Source organism: Bombus affinis, chromosome 5 (assembly GCF_024516045.1).
Source record: "Bombus affinis isolate iyBomAffi1 chromosome 5, iyBomAffi1.2, whole genome shotgun sequence".
Lineage (NCBI taxonomy): Eukaryota > Metazoa > Arthropoda > Insecta > Hymenoptera > Apidae > Bombus > Bombus affinis.
This window is the reverse complement of record NC_066348.1, coordinates 14,588,281-14,606,804: the sequence shown is the minus strand read 5'-3', so window position 1 is coordinate 14,606,804 and position 18,524 is coordinate 14,588,281. Positions and strand designations below refer to the sequence as shown.

Below are 18,524 nucleotides of genomic sequence, written 5' to 3'. Positions count from 1 at the left end.
TAATTTTTAGTTTTATTAAATTTTTTATTTTAAAGGAATTATTAATATACTGTGTTTCGCGCGTATGCATGACCACAGTGTATATATTTTAAAAAATGTGGTTTCTATAGAAATGTACCTATGGCAACATAAATCGATATCTCTGCGTCAACGAATATGTATCTTGTTGACGTAACCGAATGCGTGTTAAAGGATTAGGGACTTTTGTTTATTATACTTTAAAATAACTTAAATAAATTATATTTAACAAATTGGTACTTATAATCTTATTACTCTTATATAAGAAATCTTGTTATATCTAAGAATGTATGGAGAATGTATCTGTGGTTCAATAATATATTTTGATAAAAGAACAAAATTCCTTTCTCCTGTGGTATCTGTTTTCTTTATTTGCTATTTTATTTATTCTTCTAGGGTTTGTGAAGTTGGCTGTAAAAAAATATATATAATTTTATAATCTAAACTTATAGCAAACAATGTAACTACGATACTTACAAGAATATATATATGACTCGGTATTGATCGCTCTACTAATTCCGAAAGCTGCACTTTGCTTAATTTATGTTCTTCATCTACATGTAACATATAAATATAACTAAAAATAAAACATAATTCAAGACATAATTAATAAAAATACATTAACCAATAAAATTATTACCAGCGGGAACTGTTAGAGACAATGATGGAAGTTGTACAAAACCTGCCACCAGTGGTCGTAAAATCCATTCAACTTTTCTCTCATTTTTTGGAAGTATGTAAATGTCAATCTAAGAAAGAAAAACGACCAAATTAATAATCATATTATAAGGTTTTACAGTTTAAAATGAGTGCTCACTTGTTTTTGACCAGCAAACATGAAGGCATCACTAGCTTCCATAGTCAGTCGCAATGTAATCATATTGTCAGAATGATTTTTTATAAAATATGATATTAGTAATGGTGTACGAACCCAACCATGAGCAGGTATTTTGGCTTCCAAACAAATTACAGCATCCTCAACTCCTAGAGGTGCTAAAGTAACACTGCTGCTGGTTTCTAATGCATTATCATCATTTGCACTGAAATAGCAACTATTAATATTATATTATTTAACCATTTTGGAATTTTATATACCTTTGCTTACCGTTTCCATTTAATAGTATAGACTCCAGTACTAATAGGTTGCTCACCACCTGCTTTTGGTATCAAACAATACACATCTGTACCTGTTTCATTTGCAGAAAGTGTAATACCACTTAAAACAGATACTGCCTCACTTCCATTTTCCCTTTCTATTAAATCTCCCTATATAAGTATATAATTAACATTATTATGATCTGTAGTAAAAGATTAATAACTAACAGAAATATTATTTACCAATTCTATAGAAGTATTTATAATATTTATAGGCCACGGAGACACACAAACAATGTGAGGCATCATTATAAATGGTTCATTAATGAAGCCTTTCGTCAGTGGTTCAAAAAGAGTGGTATAAAATAATGTTGACACTTCAAATGGCTTTGTAACTGATAATGAATATGTTAATTCTTTTGATCCTTTAATTTGTTTAGATCTTGTATATTCTACCTGTTATGAAATTGACATTATATTATTTTACAAAAATTAAAGGGCTAAAAGAGTACAATGTGTACCTTTATATGAATATCTCGATCACCAACTTTGTGAGCCCTTAAGTATACAATTTGATGAGTAACGCAATCCTTTTCCAAATTATCAATTGGTATTGATATTACCGACTGCTTATTATTCATTGTCAAACTTAATTCCGCTACAATTTAACGAATCGTTATTGACAAATGTGTGTAATGCGTAATAAATAGCAGTATGGACTTTTGTGGTAAGTTACATACGTACTTGACTGTTCATTTACTCCATCAGACACAAGTGATACATTTAAAAATGCTGATGATATTTTTTCATTAGTAACAACAGATATATTAATAGGTAGCCATTCTCCTAAAAGTGCTGGATTGTTGGATTCAATACTTATACTCAGAGTAGATTCTTCTTGTTTTATTTCAGCACTGACTAGTGATTGTATTGTTTCAAACTCTCCTCTACTATTGTAAATATAAAATGCATTAGTCTTCTGCATAAATATCTGTCAGTATTTTAAACATACCGAAGCTGTTGTATTTCAGGATATAATCGACTCAAAAAATTTGTTTCTCTCCCTATAGCAGAAAATCTCAAAATAATACAGCACATTTTATCACTACTCATATATAATGAGATTGTCGTAATACGTATTTCGCTACTCTCATTTTGTTGTGGGGCTTCAAATTGATAAGGAAATTTTCTCATTTCTTTCCCATGAAAAATAAGATTATTATGTTCAGCATCAGCAACGACGAATTCTGAATTATATCCTGGACTATTAACCGTTATCGATACTTTAGAAAATTCAACACTACTGCTGTATGAATTTCTGAATAAAACAAAACATTCTGTTATAAGTTGTTTTTTTCTATATATATATAAAAATAATATGAGCTTGTAAAATTACCTAATAATGACTTCCGCAGTAACCATAGAATTGACAGCATACTTTGGCTGCAAAAATCTTGCTTTAACTTCTATAAACGAACTCATATTATTATCATCAATTGTAAAGACAATTGGTTCTGACTTATTTAGTTCCACTACCCACTTTTCTACTGCAGGATATCTCACATCATCGGGTAAGTCAGATTCCGGAGTTGGTGGTTTTTTCTACAATTTAATATTTTGCTTAATTGTTTAATTACAAACAATTGTACAAAATTTAAATAAAAGTTACTCACATGAAGAATATTAATGATGTTATTATAGACAGCATCTTTATAATCCTCTGAAAACGTGGTAGAAGGTCCCAAAGCTTCAAATGCCAAGGTGATGTAGTCTTGAACACTTGTAGAGAGATATGCCGCACGTAAAGCATTCTTTAAGATATTTGTGATTAAGACGGGCCACCGTTCCCCGTGATATTCCCACAACATGTGCATCAATAATCTGGCCAATCAAATTTTATGATTTTGATGTTAAGTTATGAAATATGTCTAGAGGAAATAATGTTAGAGTCAACTTTTGAACTAATGAATACTATAAAATTCTTTTAGTAGCGTCAATAGATTTATATAAATATAATAATATTTAATTTTTGACTTACGTTAGAACTTTCCCATAATCTTTAGAATTATAATATTCTTCAGCCATTTGTACGACTGAAACACAATTACTATGCATATTATTAAGTAAAAATCTATATAGCTTCTAATTAAATACATCATACCTAATACTCTCCTCATTCTTGGACACCTATATATCTTAAATTGTGAAATTGCGTTGCCCAGTAAAGCAATGATTATATTCTGAAAATATAATGTAGTTTTAGATTAGAGTTATTTCTAGTTATAGATAAACATACATTTTTGACTGAGAAAGTATTAAATATGTTTCTTACAGAATGGTGAACTGTATATTTTTCTTTATATTGTAAAGCCTGTATAGCAAGTGCTTTTTTTATCGGATCTATGGGTTCTGCACTGAATTTTCCAGGACACCATGGTCGTTGCCCATAGAATTCAAGTTTTTCTTCGCCTGCTAATGGGTCTGGATCTGGATAACTAGTAACATTCTAGAACAATACATATAATGCTTAAAAATTTTGTATATAAAAATATCATTTGTATTAAATGTGCTAATTTTTATACCTGACAAAGTTCTTTACAAGCTGCTTGCCTTAAGCCTGCATGATGAGCTGCTGATTGAAAATAATATCCAGGGTGCTGAGTTTGGACACCCGGAAGTCCCTGTCGAATAGCATCATCAAATAATTCTGCAAATGTAGAAAACTGACTACACATCCAAGCATGATGTTCAAATATAAGTTCCTTTGGACCAGTCCATATTTTAAATCTGCATTACCAATTTAATGTTATTGTAACAGTATTATTATGTTATATATTCCTTATGTTATTACATATATTTCTGACCTGTCAGTATGAAGTCTAAATTGCGATATAGCATCTTTAGGAACATTTAAGTTGAACATTACTTTACATAACTTATAATTTATAAAACAAGCAATAGTTGTAATTTCCATTACATTTGTGTCTGTTATTGGTATTTCCAATAAGTGATTATATGCTTGAGTATAATGCCTATAAAATAATTTTGTATCTTTTATTTGTACTCAAAATCTTTTCCTATGTTATTACACTTACTTCTGTGCTAAATTTTGATCTTGTCTTAATTCATTTAAAAATGCCATCTTAAATTGATGGCGTACAAATAAATGTTTGTATGCATTTTTTTGCATAGTTTTATTAAGTTGATCTCTATGTCCTTTGACAATACGATATTCATGATGATAAAAGTTTTGTGCTACATCATATAATGCACTTTCTAGTCTGAAATGCATATAAATATGTATAACTAAAGCATATAATCAAAAGTAGAGATTTACAATTAGTTTATTAATTACCTAGATATATATCCTAGTAAATGATTTCCATGTGGCAAAACGTATAATAACTTTGGAGATAGTTCACATGCTCCACAGACAGCTGTGGCACGTTCAGTTGCAATAGAATCTTCAGAACCAGGTGGAGGTTGTGTACAATGTTGTATAAGTACTACAGCTATTTTTGTAGTTCTTCCATCTAAAGCATTTCTAAAAGTGCAAGCAGTCAAAAGTATTGATTACAATATTTTTTAATGAATAATATTAATGATATCTAAAATAATCTGTACCTAAGAGATTGTACTTTAGAAGCACATTCCATCTTTTTCTCGTTCCATTGAGGATCATTCCAATCTAAATTATAAAATACAACAACAACTGCTGGAATTTCATTAAGATATTTATTCATCCAATTACGTTTCAATATTCCTTTGGGCCTATAATATTCATATGAATTCCTCTGAAATATATCAATAAGATTTTAGTAATTCAATAACCACATACATGATTTATGTTATACAATTATATATGATATGATATACCTTGGGTTTTACTGTAGGGAATTCATGAGTAGGGCTAAGTAATTTAAATTGTATGGCAGAACTTTCTAATCTGCGATTATTACTGAATGCATCCCAAATTGACCGATGTACAGGATTTGCAATGTCTAAACCAGTTAAGCCAATAAGAGCTAAAGGCTTAGTAACTAATTCTGGTGGTAACTCACACATAATTAAGGATTAACTGTAAAATTTTCTTATTAATCGTATATATTATACATATAAAGAAAAAATATATATTTATAAATTATATTTGACATGAAATAACTATTTATATATGTTTAAACACATACCCAACTATTTAAACAATGAACTACATTGAAGAAAACACCATTGAACTAAATTTTGTGAACAAGAAATGATACCAGAGATAGATAAATTGATATCTAATACTATTCGACGTGTCTATGTATACTTTGACAGTTTAGGTTATGTGTTGTTCTTTGATGATATTGTGTATCTGTATGGACATAGGAATATCCATGTGTATCTGCAACTAGTAGTGCCCTCTAATATTATCATAATGATTGCGAAAGATACTAAAATAATGATTGGATCAAATATTGTGATATTATGAGATAGAAAAAATATATTATAACTATTAGGATTAGTATATTTAAGATATGACTTTATAAAAATATTTTTACAAACAAGTTTTTATTATCTAAATGAAATTATATACATAAAAAATTAAATTTTATTATACATAACTTCTGCATGACAGAATAAAACAATATTTCATTATATATGTAAATAAATTAATATATCTTATTACATGTAAAGTGTTCTATTTATAATATGATCTTTAAACAATATCAGAGGCATTTAATACTTCTGATTCTTTATCTTCTTCCATAGGATTCAATTTACTTGCAGAAGCTGGAGAATTTAACTTTGTCTGCTCTGGTGTTAATCGAACTGTTGTCCCATGTCGACTATAATCTTCGATTTCACCTACTGGTCGTTCAAGATCTTCTTCTACTGTACTTTTCCTACATCTATTCTATATTTCGAATTTTTTAAATTAAAAAATTCGATTTCAAATTCTTTCACTTTGGTCTGAGTATCTTTTCAAATTTGTATTTACCTGAAGAAGTTTGAAGAATTCTTTCCGAAATTCTCTGCTGCATATAAAGTATATGATAATATGGATAGCAAAATTACAAAGCTCCGTGACAGCAGCAAATGCTCGAAATAAGAGGTAAGCACCATCTGTACTCTTATAATCATAATATACAAATTCAAGCAATATCGATGGGATCATTGTTACTATAAAACATATTGCCATCATCGACATTAATGTAGTCAAATGTTGTTCTTCTCTAAACAAATAATTTTTGTAACAATTAAATTGTATTTATTTATTAATTTATTATTAATAATTATTAATTTAACTTTTATTTGTAGAAAATTCTGAAGGTGCATTATAATCTTTATTTTTTAAACGCTACCTGTATCCTCGATTACGGGTCAATAAAGAAGTTTCAGGGACATTTGCAGTACGAAACTTCTCCGAAACCGACTGAAATTCTCTCTTCCTAGCATTGAGTTGCAAAAATCTTTTGACCACAAAGCTATTCAGTAAAAGAAGAATTATAGTTGGGCAGAGTCGTAGCACAACTTCCATGATCCAAATGTATGCGTTCCATAAAGCACTTCGGGTGATAGAGGTGTTTTCACGCAGTGTGAAGAGAGTTCCGATATCTTCTTGCTGTTCATATACCGTTCTCATTCCTGTTAGCGGAGCGCTTACCTATAAAATGATTCTAAGTAAAATTGGAACTTTCATAGGCAGTAATTATTTTTTTACAAAAAAAAAGAAGAAGTAAAAAGACGATACCGCGAATCCAAGAATAAAAGAGCACAGGATAAAAGAGCGAATATTTTTGCGTGCGTTTCTGCTACGGATGCGAACCGGGAAAAAAATGAAGATATATCGATCGACAATTAAGCAAGTCATAATTGAAATGCTGGCTATAGCGAACGTGTTTACGGCAACCAGTTCTAAATGAGCGTGGTAAAAAACAGACGGGTAATTGTTCCTCGTTCCATATCCTAATCTAATAACTGAAATCATATATTTTTATTTAGAAATTCTAAATTATAATATAATATAACATCTAAATTAAAATATCGTTGATTACCTTATGTTTATTTAAAATATTTTTAATTAAATTATTAATATTTTTTATATTCATATCGTGATACATACATACAGGTATCCAAGATAGAAGAACCCCGGCGTTTGCTAAAGTTAGTCCTCGGAGATATAGGTATGAAATTCCTCGAAACACCGGAGTAGATAACACCAGGAATATTAAAACATTACCAAAAATGCCGCTAATTACGATCGTAGGAATTACTATCCTATAAAGGACACGTAATACAGACGTAGTCTCATTGAGAGGATGTCTGTCCGCGTTAATTATACTATTCCAGGTAGAATTTTCGTCATCGCAACATAAAAGCGTTCTAAAAAAGTTTAAATATATTCAGCAACGGCAAGGTAATATTACAATGTTTAATAATATTTAATTACTATTAAAATATGAAGTTTAAAAAATTAGAAACTAATGAACATTTTTAATATCTATAAGTTATTATAAATTATAGATAAAGTCCATTCCTATTCAAAACATACCCTTTAAATATTCCCGTCAACATAGTGGATACGGATGCAAAACTATTTAAACAAATTTAAGACAAAGCACAATTTAAAGATCACGTTGAAAATCTACTAGATTCTATCGTTATTTTAAGGAATTTTCTGTCACTCATTTTACCGCTTTCATTAATAGCTTCTTGAGTAAAACCGACGCAACGGATGCACGAGTTCTGTGAGATCCATCCCCGTTGAACTCACTACCGTGTTTCCCATGAAAAGTCGATATTGCGCATGCTCTCACAAAGGTTGACTTATTGTTGTAGTCGAAGTATATTTACTTGTACATTATAATTATATTCCAGCGCCCTTCGTCGAGCTAATTTAATTTAAGATCTAATAAAAAAACATGTTACATGTTCGACTAATAAATTCTCTGCTTCCAATATGCACTTCATCAATGAGAACCAAAAGGAATATTCCAACAGGAAGATGATGATCATAACGCTTAATGCGTTTTAAGAGAGAACTTTATATTGTCGTAAATACCTTTACTTTTTCTCTGATATTTCCTGGAAACGAACATTTAACTACAATAGATATGCTGTATATATATATTAACAAATATCAAATTCTAAACAAGCCTATATATAAGTTCAAAGCAGAATCGCTCATTTCTGGTTGATTCTTTTATTTTTTAAACGAGGTGAAAATCATGAGTTTGAACACGGTACGCAACACCTTTTCTCGTAACAAATAAAGCTCTACGTCACGCGAACTTATTCTTAGCTACGAAACGCGTTCAAAATTAATCGATTATCTCTGTTTAGGGTGATATTATTCATCAGCTTCTGTGCCATCACGGCGAAGACTTTGATGTCAGATCATTTTTGCCCCAGTCACCTTTCCAACGAATGCCTGGATGATTTTCAACTCCTTTACAAAAGCATTCAAGTGTTGACATTGTTTTGCAAAAGCGAGCATTTAATTAGATATTGCTTGCTAATTTCGAAACCAATAGAATTTATGTACAACGGAATTTATGGTTGCTAATTGTAAATACTGTCCTAGTTTAAAACAAAAGTTGCTACGCAGAGAGAACGTTTTTTTACAATAGGGGGAGCATCGAAGTTCGAAACAATTTCTAAAACCACAAGCAATATCCTTCAGAGTACTTAACAAGGTATCAGCTAATACCTTGTTACCTGGTACCAATATAAATCATCAACTATTCATTTTTCGCATATGAAATAACATATTCGCCAGTTTGAGACGAAGGAGGTAGCACAGGGAACATCGTTAAATGCAGGAGAATAGGATTTAATTGATCAAGCGAGGAACTTTGAAAGTGCAAGAATATCATGTTGTAAAAAAACAGAAAAATAAGTGGAAAAATATTATAAGAAAAAGAGAAATTTTCAGTACAATAAAAATTTCTTGAAAGAACGATTTTAAGCAAATATCATCATTGTAATGTGAGCTTCAAATTTCATCGATATCCAAAAGCGTTCCTGAAAAAACGAACAGTTATTTCAAGCAGAAAGCATCATTAGAGGAATCCTTTACACCCGATAGAGTGTCTACTCAAGCGACTAACGAAAATGCAAAGCCGTAGAGTAAACTTGGTAGGTTGCAGGATAGTGTTACATCGATTACAAATTGATCGTACTCGGAAAGCATTAAGGGTATTAAACATATCGTTTGAAATTATATATCTCCTAGCTTAATAATGACTAAAAGTCATTAGGAACTTTTACATTTTTTTATACATATACTTAGAATCTGGAAATCTAAGAACGTAAATTAAGATCAAGTCAAAAGCAATGCTTAAAATTTCGGAACAAATAAGGATATTTTGAACTTAATACAATATAAATACTAAATTCTTTTGTTACCTTCTTTATATACCTATTTAAATTACTTTGTTATTTTTAGGTGCGCTTTTTTATGATAAACAATAATAGTAATTTAACACGCAAGTGTAAAATGTTATAAATAATTTTTAAAATTATTATTTTTTGCATAATTGGCGGATATAAAAAAGTAATTCAAGAAATACAGAAAAGATCTTGATATTATCAGAGCTGATATTATTAACTTTCTTTCTGTCATAGTCCATAAGGTTGGTATTACTTGAGCGCCTTAATATCGAGAAAATTTCAAATCCAACTGACTAACGGAGGAACATACTTGATTAAATTTGTGTAAATTTTTTAAGAAACAGTAGTACAATGAGTGAATTTAAGACACCGACAACGAAGAGGTATAAAAGTAGGGTACAAAATAATCCAGAATTGCAAACGCCTATTAAAATACCAGCTTCACCGTTTTTAGAGAAAATAGGTTATGGATGCGGTAAAAAGATACGAACATTTAAATTTGTTACTATCAATATTAATATTTTTTAACACGTAAACATATTAATAGGTGTTAACGTATTTAGTCTGGAACGATCTCCAAAAGTTGGTTTTATCCGATCTCCATGGGCGATAAAAAAACGTAACTGCAAAATTAAGGAAAATAAAAAATATAATGAACGCATTCGATTCGAAGCAGAAGTACTTCGTAAATTAAATCATCCGAACATTGTTGGTTTTCGGGCTTTTACGGAACTTTCAAATGGCGAGCCATGCTTGGCAATGGAAAAATTAGACGCTTCTTTAGGTATAAAAAAGTACCAAAACATGAAAATATGTTTGAAAATTTGAAAATATAGTTTTTGTATTAATATAATTTTTTTAGGTGATAAGATAGAAGAAAGACTCGAAGCTGGTGATGATCCATTTCCTGCTAAAGACATTTTAAAAATAACATATGAAATTGTTAAAGGATTAGAATATTTGCATCATACTGCCCATATTTTACATGGTGATATAAAAAGCTATAATGTGTTAGTTTCTGCAGATTATAAAATTGTTAAGCTATGTGATTTTGGTGTGTCTTTGCCGCTTACAAATAGTTTAGAAATGTGTACTTCAAATGAAAACTTCACATATGTGGGAACAGAGTGTTGGAGTGCACCTGAAATAATATTTGGTTAGTTAATTTTTAACATTTATAAAAATTAACATAACATAGAAAGGGTAATATGAATGATCATAAATTTGACTCTTTAGAGAATGGTCCTGTTACAAATAAAGCAGATATTTGGGCATGTGGTCTTGTAGTTTGGGAGATGATAGCCTTATCATCACCTCATGTAGAATCCTCAGAAATGGATGAATCCTGCTTAGATGATTCAATGTTAGAAATGCAGATGAATGGCAATACAAAAACAAATGAACATGATATAAATATAGATGATGATAATAGTTTTCTTAATGAAATATGCAATAAAAACTATGGTAAGTTCTTTCACAATATTTTTTAGTAAAATGTGGAGTAATTTTTGACAGGTTATATGCCAAATTATAATACCTTGATGGTCACAGGTACTCGTCCTGCATTACCTGCTATTAATCTAGGAAAAGAATATGAGAGAGTACTTGAAGTATTTTTTGCATGCACTACTGCAGACTATAAAGTGAGGCCTAGTGCAAAAGGTCTTGATAATTATTTTAAAAATTATGTATATAAATAATATATAAATATATACATTACTGCTTTTAATACTTTTTAAATAAACAATTTTATGAATGTTATAACTTGATATAGCTGTGAATCAGATTAATGACATGTAACAACTGTTTTTATTTATCTAAATATACTGATTTTTATTACTTTCATAATAAATATCTTCAATTTCATTTCATTTCAACAAATCTCATTTTTATTTACAAAATTTTATATCTTTTTCGTCTTACAAGAAAATGATGATCATCAACAAAATGATAATTATTGTGCTAATTATGATAGCAAGTTTAATTTTTCTCTAAAAGAAATATTTTTTTATTAAATGATAATGTTATCTTACTACATACACAATTATTATTTTTAATGCAAATACCTTTCTATGTCTCTGACTTCTTTCCTCTGCTTTTTTAAGGTCAATACGACCAGTATCAACATCATCTGCTGCCCTTCCAGCAAAATATTCTACACTATTTATTTGTTCTCCCTATTAAGACAAAAAATATAAATTTTTATATGTGTATATTTAAAATTTATATTTAATTATATAGCCTATTCATACTTACTTGTCTTTCAATAAGAAATGCCATTTCCGTAAACATATCTCTAACTTCTCCAATAGATTTTTCTATTTTGACTATATCATTATGCCTACTTTGAATATCAGATAATTGTTGCCTTGCAATTCTACTATCTTCTAAAATCTATTTATAAAATAATTCATATATACTTATTTAAATTTTACAAAATTTGGTAATGTAAAAGAATAGATCTGATTTTTACATTATCAACAAATAAGTTGTTTCCTTGAGCATCGAGTAATTTTTCCAATTCTTCGCTTGTAATATGTTTTCGGACTAAAAGATGAGTAAAAATAATGCGCACTAGTATTTAAATGAAAATGATACACAATTTTCACAGAAACATACTTAACATTTTTTGTTGATGTAAAAGTAAACGACATTTTTCATGATATCTTATCATAGATATGTTATAATCTTCCATAATTTCAGAGAATAGTTTTATCATCGTTGTATGTTGTATTACTTTAATTCGTAGATGTATAGGACCTTCCCTCGCGCTGGTTAAAGTTAAATCATCAAGACGAGTGATTTCCTTTCCCATTTCTATAAAAATAAGTAAAAAATATTTAACAATTTACAAAGACAAAAACTGAAACCTAATATAAAGTTAGATAATTCGTTAATTTTTTCATCATAAAATTCATCATATTTTTTTATAATTCAATTTTTGTAAAACCATGTGACATACATATTTTTATGCGCGTAAATTATAGCCTTTAATGGTTAAAGTATCTTTTGATTGATTTTGATATATAATCTACTTATACTAACTTATTATATACTGTTAGTTAATTAAAACACTAATTATTTGGTAAAATATGGAATTTTTATTTACATTATGTAAAAAATGTTCAATAATCTACAGTATGTAAAATTGCTACAATGTCGCATTATTTTACGTTGCACTTCCTAATGAATGTAATTGGTCAGTCGGTTTCCCGCTTTCGAATGGACGCCCAAGTTTATTTTACAGTTCTTTGTAGCTTATACGAAATGTTTTGTGATAAACTACTAATAAAGTTTTCTGTTGGTTCATACCATAATGAAATAATGAAATCGTTATCGATATGTATTCAAAAAATGATAACCTGAGGCCATAACTTTTCTTTATCAAATGATAAGTTAAGGTTATGTTTACATTTATAAGATAGAGAAATGTGATAATAATTGTAGTTTCGTTTAAAATGATCTAAACTGAATACAATTGTTACTATGGAACCTTTAAAAATATTCGATAATTTTAAATTTAGTGAATTAAACGAAGACTGGATTCAATCTGTGTGGGATGGAGAATTTATGATTTATAATGAACCACCTGATGAGTATCAAATGTTTTTAGAGAGTGAGGACATGAGATTGCTTTTAAACGAATCCTGTACTGTTGTAAAAACTTGGCTAGAAAAAGGTGATGATCAGAATAACTCAGAAAATTATGATTCTGAAATATCTTGGAATACATTGATTTCTATGGATATAAATGTACGTGCTTTATTAGCTGTATTGGGTTATATAATAAAAAATGGTCAAAGCAAAACAGCCAATGAAGAAACAAGACAATCATGTTTATATGCGACTAATTTATATTTTATACTTTTGGCTATTCCGGGTAGCTGCGCATTCAATGTATTTCATCCTGCTTTATATCAACGAGCCATAGAGACAATAAAAATAGGCTCTGAACATTTATTGCCTTCTCTTAAGAAACATAATAAAACAATAGGTCTAGATGATCTAAATATCACTGAACAATCAATGAATGAAACCATAATTCTTTCACAAAGTGAAAAAGAAAGTCTCATACAAAATTTAAATATTATAATTTGCAGTTTTATTTTAATGATAAAATCATTCTGGTTTAAAGATCATGCACAGTTACTAGATATTACCATTCTTAGATTAATTGAAGTTACAAAGGTAGAGGATAATTACATAATTGGTCAATGTTTTAATAAAAAAGCAGGTACTTTGAATGTTTCATTGCCACAAAATGCTTATGCAGCTTTGAAAGAATTATGTAATAATAAACACGGACCAGTCAAAATAACTATAACCATCATAGCAAAGTACCTATTACCATGTTTGTTATATAGTCATATGGATGCACAAACAAAAATTATTACAAATATTCGTGAGCATACTATAAATTTTGTAAAAAATTTATTGGATGAATATGAGAAAGAAGCCAAAACTGCAATTTTAACATTGATACAACATATAATGTTGTTCTGTCCAGATCGACTTGAAGCTAGACAAAAACAAGCTAATGTGTTGCTAAAACTGTTTGGAATATGTAACCAAAATATTGCACTAGAAGCCTTTAAGGATTTAATGCTATTGTCACATCATTCAAAGATACCTTTTAGATTATTTGCCCAAGAAATAATTGGAAAATTATTACTTGAGTCCTTTTTGGTGAATTGCAGTATAACTGATTGCTTAAAAGCTAAGGTAAAAAGAGTATTCTTTGCAATTGTATTGACTAGATGTATGGATTGTTCAAGTATGGTAAGAGGAAAAGCCATGGCTATAATTGCTGAATTTACAGAATCAAGCAATGAAAAGGACAAAGAAATATTTTTAACTATATTTAAAAAGTCAGATGTAGATAAACAATTTCTTACATTTCATGATATAAAGAATTCTCTATCTGAGGATACTGATTTATTACCAGGATCAAATGCACTAATAACTATGTTGGCAGATAGAGTAGAAGATGAAAGAGCAATGGTAAGACGAAGCACATTGCAAATCTTAAAAAATTTGATTGTAATGATTCCATTTCTGATACATGAAATTGTACCTATAATTAGCCTCAGATGCAGAGATCCAGTATTAATCGTACGGCGATTTGCTGTACAAGTTCTATCTCAACTTTTAGAACAATTTCCAGATAATTCTCAACTCCTAAATGAATGGGTACAGACTGTTATACCACAAATATTTGACATTGAAATTAAAGTACAAGAAAAGGTGCTAGGTTGTTTAGAAGAGTTATTATTAAATAGAATACAAAATATTTCTACAACTACTGATACTATTGCAGATAATTTGCCATGGAAAATTTTAAATGCTGTAGCAAATATGAAAATGAGAAGACATTTATCAAAAGCCTGTAGCTTATGGGTTAAAAATGGTGTTATTACTAATTCTATAATGAAAAATATACAATCTCATATTGGAACAAATAATAACATAGAAGCTTGGGTCTTTTTGGTTGCATTGGCTGAAAATACCAAGTTACCAGATATGAACAAATATTTTTCAAATTATCAGCAAATTTTTCTAGAAAATAATTTTTACACAAGTTTAGTTTTGCAAGTTTTAAGATGTTCTTGGAAGTCTTTAGATTATGAGATTCTAGAAGATCTTCATACCTATCTATATAAATGCTTGCAACAATTCAAGATTAATTTTGGATTAATTAGCATTTGTTTGGATATTATACACAACATAACTCATTATTTAAATCCTGATAAAAATAATAATTTGTTAGAATCAAACATGCTAAATCTGGTAAAGATTTCAGAGATAGAAATTGCAAAAATTTTTAAAGGTGAAAACGAAGATGTAGAGGCACCACCCAATTATTTAAGAGCTATGTTTACATTAGGACATGCAACAATTTTATGCAGCTGCAAAATTTCACCATTAACGCTACGGATTTTGCAAGGAATGTTATTAGAATGGGAAACACTACCAGAAATTATAAAACCAATAGAAGAACTGCAAGCTTCAGCAGTTGTTATTCTTGGACAGCAAGCAATGAGAGATCGTGAAATTGCTAAAGAAGTAGTCCAAATATTTGGTAAATTAATGAGAGAAGAAACAAATCTAGATTCGATTGTTCAAATTGCTGTGAAAATAAATGCTGCAAAAGCTTTAGCTGATATTTGTGTTAGGTTCACTGCTTTGGTGGAACCATACTTATCAGATATGTGTGTAAGTATGAAAAATTCAACTCCACAAGTACGAGAGGCTATTGTGGTGATATTTATTCAACTTCTTCTGGAAGATTACATAAAAATTAAGGGTCCTTTCTTTTTTCATATATTAACAATGTTGTCGGATTCGGACAATATGATACGTGAATTAACAATTTTTCTCATAGAAGAACGGCTTTTAACAAAGAATAAGTCACTAATATCACAACAATTTCTACAGAGCATATATCATTATAATAATTATCAATCTCAACATAAAATTTATCACCATAAAATGTGTGAGAAAGAAAAGAAAGCTTTAACACTTCCTGGAAGAAGAAATGAAAAGAAACGGAGAATAATTTATGATTTCATGCTGGATCATTTAGATCCTCCAGGAAAGATGAAATTGCTTGTAAAAGTAACTAGTCAAATACTTGATGGAACTTGTGTTGATTTGATTGACATTAAAAAAGAAGAAGGAGCAGGTGTATTAAAGGATGCATTGTATATAATAAGTCACGAGCGTCTACGACCATCATCTTTTAATAGACAAGGTGATGATGACCAACAAGAAGATGAAGAATGTAGAGCTCAAACAAATATTCCAACTTCTAATGCTATTAGCATTATTATTGAAGGAATTAAGAAATATGGTTTAGATGTTCTACTACCTAGATTAATAAAACTTAGAATAAAATTATCTACTTTAAAATCACCATTAGAAAATGTTGTAAAAAAGATTCTAGTTAAAACATATTCTGAATATAACAAGGACCAACTATTAAACATAGTAACCGAATATCCTGAATTGGAAAAAGAAGTGGAGCAGTTTAAAAAGTATGTTCAAATTTATTTAATCTTATATATTACTTATTGACTTATTAATTTTATATTACTGATTATTAATGTTAATATATTTTAGACAGATGGAAGACATTACAGTTGATGATGAGAATTTTACTGAAGAAGAAAATTCTGCATCAGAAATTAATAATCAAAGTGCGTCCAATAAAAATTTAGATCTAACGATGTGTAATTTACACCCTAAGATTGTATTAGAGCGTCTTTCGGTTTCGCAATTGTTAAATTCTAATTCACCAATCAGGGCTTTAGATAGTTTGAATTCCCCAACATATTCAAACTCAATTTTATGTTCACCTTCACAACCTGGTCCTAGTACAAGTACACCTACATGTTTCAATTCTGAATCTAATAACACTGTAGGTCGTGCTTCAAGAGTTAGAAGACTTTCCAGTTTCTTTCAAAATGAAAATGAACTATTTGATCACGAAATAAGAGAAAGAAATATTTCCCAGGTTCAAGATGATAGTGAGTCTGATTAGGATAAGTAAGACAAGTTATCTCTGTTTCTTTATTTTTATTTATGATGCACTGTGTAAAAACGTAGGAAAAATTAAACCTACCTCTTAATTTTCGTTGAATACGAAATGACGTTTGTGAAATAGTATACATTCGACTTTCCAATTCTTTTTGTATATCTGAAACATACAAATTGTTAATTAGTATGTAAGTACAACATTTGGTACTTTGTTCTTACCTTTATTAGTGTATGATAAAACATTATTATGTAAATCCTTTACAATAGCGGTATTGGCAGCAATAAGTTGAATTAAGTCTCGAACTTCCTCAACCTATATTAATATTATTTGTATATCTACTACTAATATAAAAATCTGTGATATTTAAATGATAACTTAAATATTCATATATATTTACATATACGTACTTGATCTAATACTTCCTTCAATTTTTTATTTTGGGACATTTGTATGCGTACATCTTGTAAAAATCCTTTACCAAACATAGTACTACTATTTTGATACTAAAGAGAAGTGGTAAGAAACAGTATATTATATATCGATTTTTTACAGTGAGAGACAATATTTATAAAGGCGATGACAAATATTATCATAATAGATTTTATTACTTATGTTATTTATTATAAATATAATACTTTACGCGTAATTTTATTCAAATTCTAATGTCATAATGTAAGTGATAAAGTTCAAATTTGAATTTATAGAATGGTAAAACACTAACGGCACGTAACTCCGGCATTCGATCGCGGACCATGATAGATATTGTTTGAGAATCAGCGTATAACTGATAATTTCATAAATTAAACACATAAAATATGTTTTTTATCTATCTTATCAGTGCAGTAGAGATAATTGATAAAATCCATCGTGCCGTTGACATTACTATTTATAATTGATTGTGTATAATTTACGAAAATCAGTTAAATATATTTGTAAGTGGTTTTATTTTCTGTACGACTCGACTCGCTTCACAGTTACACTGCATTACTTAGAAGATGCTTTGCATCTGAAATGAAATAGGAAATAGGCACTTAGCATCTGGACTACAAGGACAGCATTGACATGAATTATAAACCTTTGACTTGTTCTTTTATGCACTTTTTTGTATGTTATAATAATAGTAATAGTCCCTTTTTAAAACTACGATGCTTCCTTCTTTGCATAAACAATAGCTGTATTTATATCAAGAAGAAATTGTCACTTGTCAACTATGAATATAAGCACACGCTATTAAAAGTTATTACTTAAAAATATATTTCGAAAAAATGATTTATATTTAATTGCAATTTGATAAAAGATACAGTTAAAATGTAAAGTTGAAGCTCTGTGATACTAAATGAAGAAAAAGAAAAGTTTAATATTTATATGTAATTTTATCAGCATGTAATTATAAAGGAAGGATAGTGGTTAACGAAAGTATTTTCTGTATTATTTTAAATTTATGGACTAAACATTTTCTGCTTTTCGTTCAATAAATTGCTATAAATAAATATAACAC

The 18,524-nt window shown here is 29.1% G+C and overlaps 5 protein-coding genes and 1 long non-coding RNA gene across 12 annotated transcripts; 3 read left to right on the top strand and 3 right to left on the bottom strand.

Annotated features, from left to right (window-relative positions):
• Positions 1-224: 224 nt before the first annotated feature.
• Positions 225-5,484, bottom strand: LOC126915958 (trafficking protein particle complex subunit 11). 3 transcript variants are annotated; one of them, XR_007710391.1, is made up of 21 exons: positions 5,301-5,484; positions 4,990-5,191; positions 4,738-4,907; positions 4,469-4,657; positions 4,209-4,394; positions 3,978-4,145; positions 3,696-3,900; positions 3,446-3,619; positions 3,275-3,353; positions 3,152-3,206; positions 2,787-2,994; positions 2,510-2,715; positions 2,126-2,431; positions 1,858-2,063; positions 1,635-1,771; positions 1,357-1,569; positions 1,124-1,284; positions 836-1,058; positions 659-767; positions 496-595; positions 225-429 (listed from the first exon to the last, which is right to left on the bottom strand). XR_007710391.1 is itself a non-coding variant. In XM_050721217.1 (21 exons), exons 2-21 carry the CDS (start codon positions 5,176-5,178, stop codon positions 403-405), a joined length of 3,288 nt encoding a protein of 1,095 aa, XP_050577174.1. In that variant the 5' UTR covers positions 5,179-5,191; positions 5,301-5,483; the 3' UTR covers positions 225-402. The 3 variants fall into 3 exon arrangements, 2 of the variants coding, with proteins under 2 accessions (XP_050577174.1, XP_050577175.1); XM_050721217.1 differs by having other exon boundaries at positions 496-572; positions 5,301-5,483; XM_050721218.1 differs by having other exon boundaries at positions 496-572; positions 1,858-2,060; positions 5,301-5,483.
• Positions 5,485-5,645: 161 nt separating this feature from the next.
• Positions 5,646-7,932, bottom strand: LOC126915998 (probable G-protein coupled receptor B0563.6). Of its 2 annotated transcripts, XM_050721328.1 has the most exons (7): positions 7,791-7,932; positions 7,649-7,690; positions 7,220-7,479; positions 6,848-7,074; positions 6,459-6,760; positions 6,095-6,329; positions 5,646-6,010 (listed from the first exon to the last, which is right to left on the bottom strand). In XM_050721328.1, the coding sequence occupies exons 2-7, from the start codon at positions 7,669-7,671 to the stop codon at positions 5,813-5,815; spliced, it is 1,245 nt and encodes a 414-aa protein (XP_050577285.1). In that variant the 5' UTR covers positions 7,672-7,690; positions 7,791-7,932; the 3' UTR covers positions 5,646-5,812. The 2 variants fall into 2 exon arrangements, with proteins under 2 accessions (XP_050577285.1, XP_050577284.1); XM_050721327.1 differs by having other exon boundaries at positions 7,649-7,845.
• LOC126916016 (syntaxin-like) lies at positions 7,758-18,218 on the bottom strand. Of its 2 annotated transcripts, none has more exons than XM_050721364.1 (9): positions 17,748-18,218; positions 17,434-17,529; positions 17,245-17,338; positions 17,111-17,185; positions 12,109-12,306; positions 11,963-12,036; positions 11,746-11,883; positions 11,556-11,666; positions 7,758-8,181 (listed from the first exon to the last, which is right to left on the bottom strand). In XM_050721364.1, exons 1-9 carry the CDS (start codon positions 17,778-17,780, stop codon positions 8,161-8,163), a joined length of 840 nt encoding a protein of 279 aa, XP_050577321.1. In that variant the 5' UTR covers positions 17,781-18,218; the 3' UTR covers positions 7,758-8,160. The 2 variants fall into 2 exon arrangements, with proteins under 2 accessions (XP_050577321.1, XP_050577320.1); XM_050721363.1 differs by lacking the exon at positions 7,758-8,181 and adding an exon at positions 11,280-11,480.
• LOC126916052 (uncharacterized) lies at positions 8,224-9,002 on the top strand. Its single transcript, XR_007710409.1, has 2 exons — positions 8,224-8,339; positions 8,440-9,002. It is a non-coding gene; the product is annotated as an uncharacterized LOC126916052 (long non-coding RNA).
• On the top strand, positions 9,302-11,358 carry LOC126916006 (lymphokine-activated killer T-cell-originated protein kinase). 2 transcript variants are annotated; one of them, XM_050721341.1, is made up of 6 exons: positions 9,302-9,731; positions 9,828-9,964; positions 10,037-10,273; positions 10,352-10,645; positions 10,726-10,953; positions 11,041-11,358. In XM_050721341.1, exons 2-6 carry the CDS (start codon positions 9,841-9,843, stop codon positions 11,187-11,189), a joined length of 1,032 nt encoding a protein of 343 aa, XP_050577298.1. In that variant the 5' UTR covers positions 9,302-9,731; positions 9,828-9,840; the 3' UTR covers positions 11,190-11,358. The 2 variants fall into 2 exon arrangements, with proteins under 2 accessions (XP_050577298.1, XP_050577297.1); XM_050721340.1 differs by lacking the exon at positions 9,302-9,731 and having other exon boundaries at positions 9,738-9,964.
• LOC126915946 (condensin-2 complex subunit D3-like) lies at positions 12,595-17,980 on the top strand. Of its 2 annotated transcripts, none has more exons than XM_050721173.1 (2): positions 12,595-16,523; positions 16,613-16,857. In XM_050721173.1, the coding sequence occupies exons 1-2, from the start codon at positions 12,976-12,978 to the stop codon at positions 16,704-16,706; spliced, it is 3,642 nt and encodes a 1,213-aa protein (XP_050577130.1). In that variant the 5' UTR covers positions 12,595-12,975; the 3' UTR covers positions 16,707-16,857. The 2 variants fall into 2 exon arrangements, with proteins under 2 accessions (XP_050577130.1, XP_050577129.1); XM_050721172.1 differs by having other exon boundaries at positions 12,690-16,523; positions 16,609-17,980.
• Positions 18,219-18,524: the final 306 nt, after the last annotated feature.

Excerpts from the sequence above, each read along its gene's own strand:
- LOC126916016 (XM_050721363.1), bottom strand. The coding sequence starts at position 17,780 with ATGGTCCGCGATCGAATGCCGGAGTTACGTGCC. Across the intron at positions 17,186-17,244 it reads TTTATCATACACTAATAAAG|ATATACAAAAAGAATTGGAA; the intron begins GTAAGAACAAAG and ends TGTATGTTTCAG. Across the intron at positions 11,884-11,962 it reads ACAACTTATTTGTTGATAAT|ATTTTAGAAGATAGTAGAAT; the intron begins GTAAAAATCAGA and ends TTTTATAAATAG.
- LOC126915998 (XM_050721328.1), bottom strand. The coding sequence starts at position 7,671 with ATGTTGACGGGAATATTTAAAGG. Across the intron at positions 7,480-7,648 it reads TTGACGGGAATATTTAAAGG|AACGCTTTTATGTTGCGATG; the intron begins GTATGTTTTGAA and ends AAACTTTTTTAG. Across the intron at positions 6,011-6,094 it reads AATTCTTCAAACTTCTTCAG|AATAGATGTAGGAAAAGTAC; the intron begins GTAAATACAAAT and ends TTCGAAATATAG.
- LOC126915958 (XM_050721217.1), bottom strand. The coding sequence starts at position 5,178 with ATGTGTGAGTTACCACCAGAATTAGTTACTAAGCCTTTAGCTCTTATT. Across the intron at positions 2,432-2,509 it reads ACTGCGGAAGTCATTATTAG|AAATTCATACAGCAGTAGTG; the intron begins GTAATTTTACAA and ends TGTTTTATTCAG. Across the intron at positions 573-658 it reads GTCTCTAACAGTTCCCGCTG|ATGAAGAACATAAATTAAGC; the intron begins GTAATAATTTTA and ends TGTTACATGTAG.
- LOC126916006 (XM_050721341.1), top strand. The coding sequence starts at position 9,841 with ATGAGTGAATTTAAGACACCGACAACGAAGAGGTATAAAAGTAGGGTA. Across the intron at positions 9,965-10,036 it reads GAAAATAGGTTATGGATGCG|GTGTTAACGTATTTAGTCTG; the intron begins GTAAAAAGATAC and ends ACATATTAATAG. Across the intron at positions 10,954-11,040 it reads AATATGCAATAAAAACTATG|GTACTCGTCCTGCATTACCT; the intron begins GTAAGTTCTTTC and ends TGATGGTCACAG.
- LOC126915946 (XM_050721172.1), top strand. The coding sequence starts at position 12,976 with ATGGAACCTTTAAAAATATTCGATAATTTTAAATTTAGTGAATTAAAC. Across the intron at positions 16,524-16,608 it reads GAAGTGGAGCAGTTTAAAAA|ACAGATGGAAGACATTACAG; the intron begins GTATGTTCAAAT and ends AATATATTTTAG.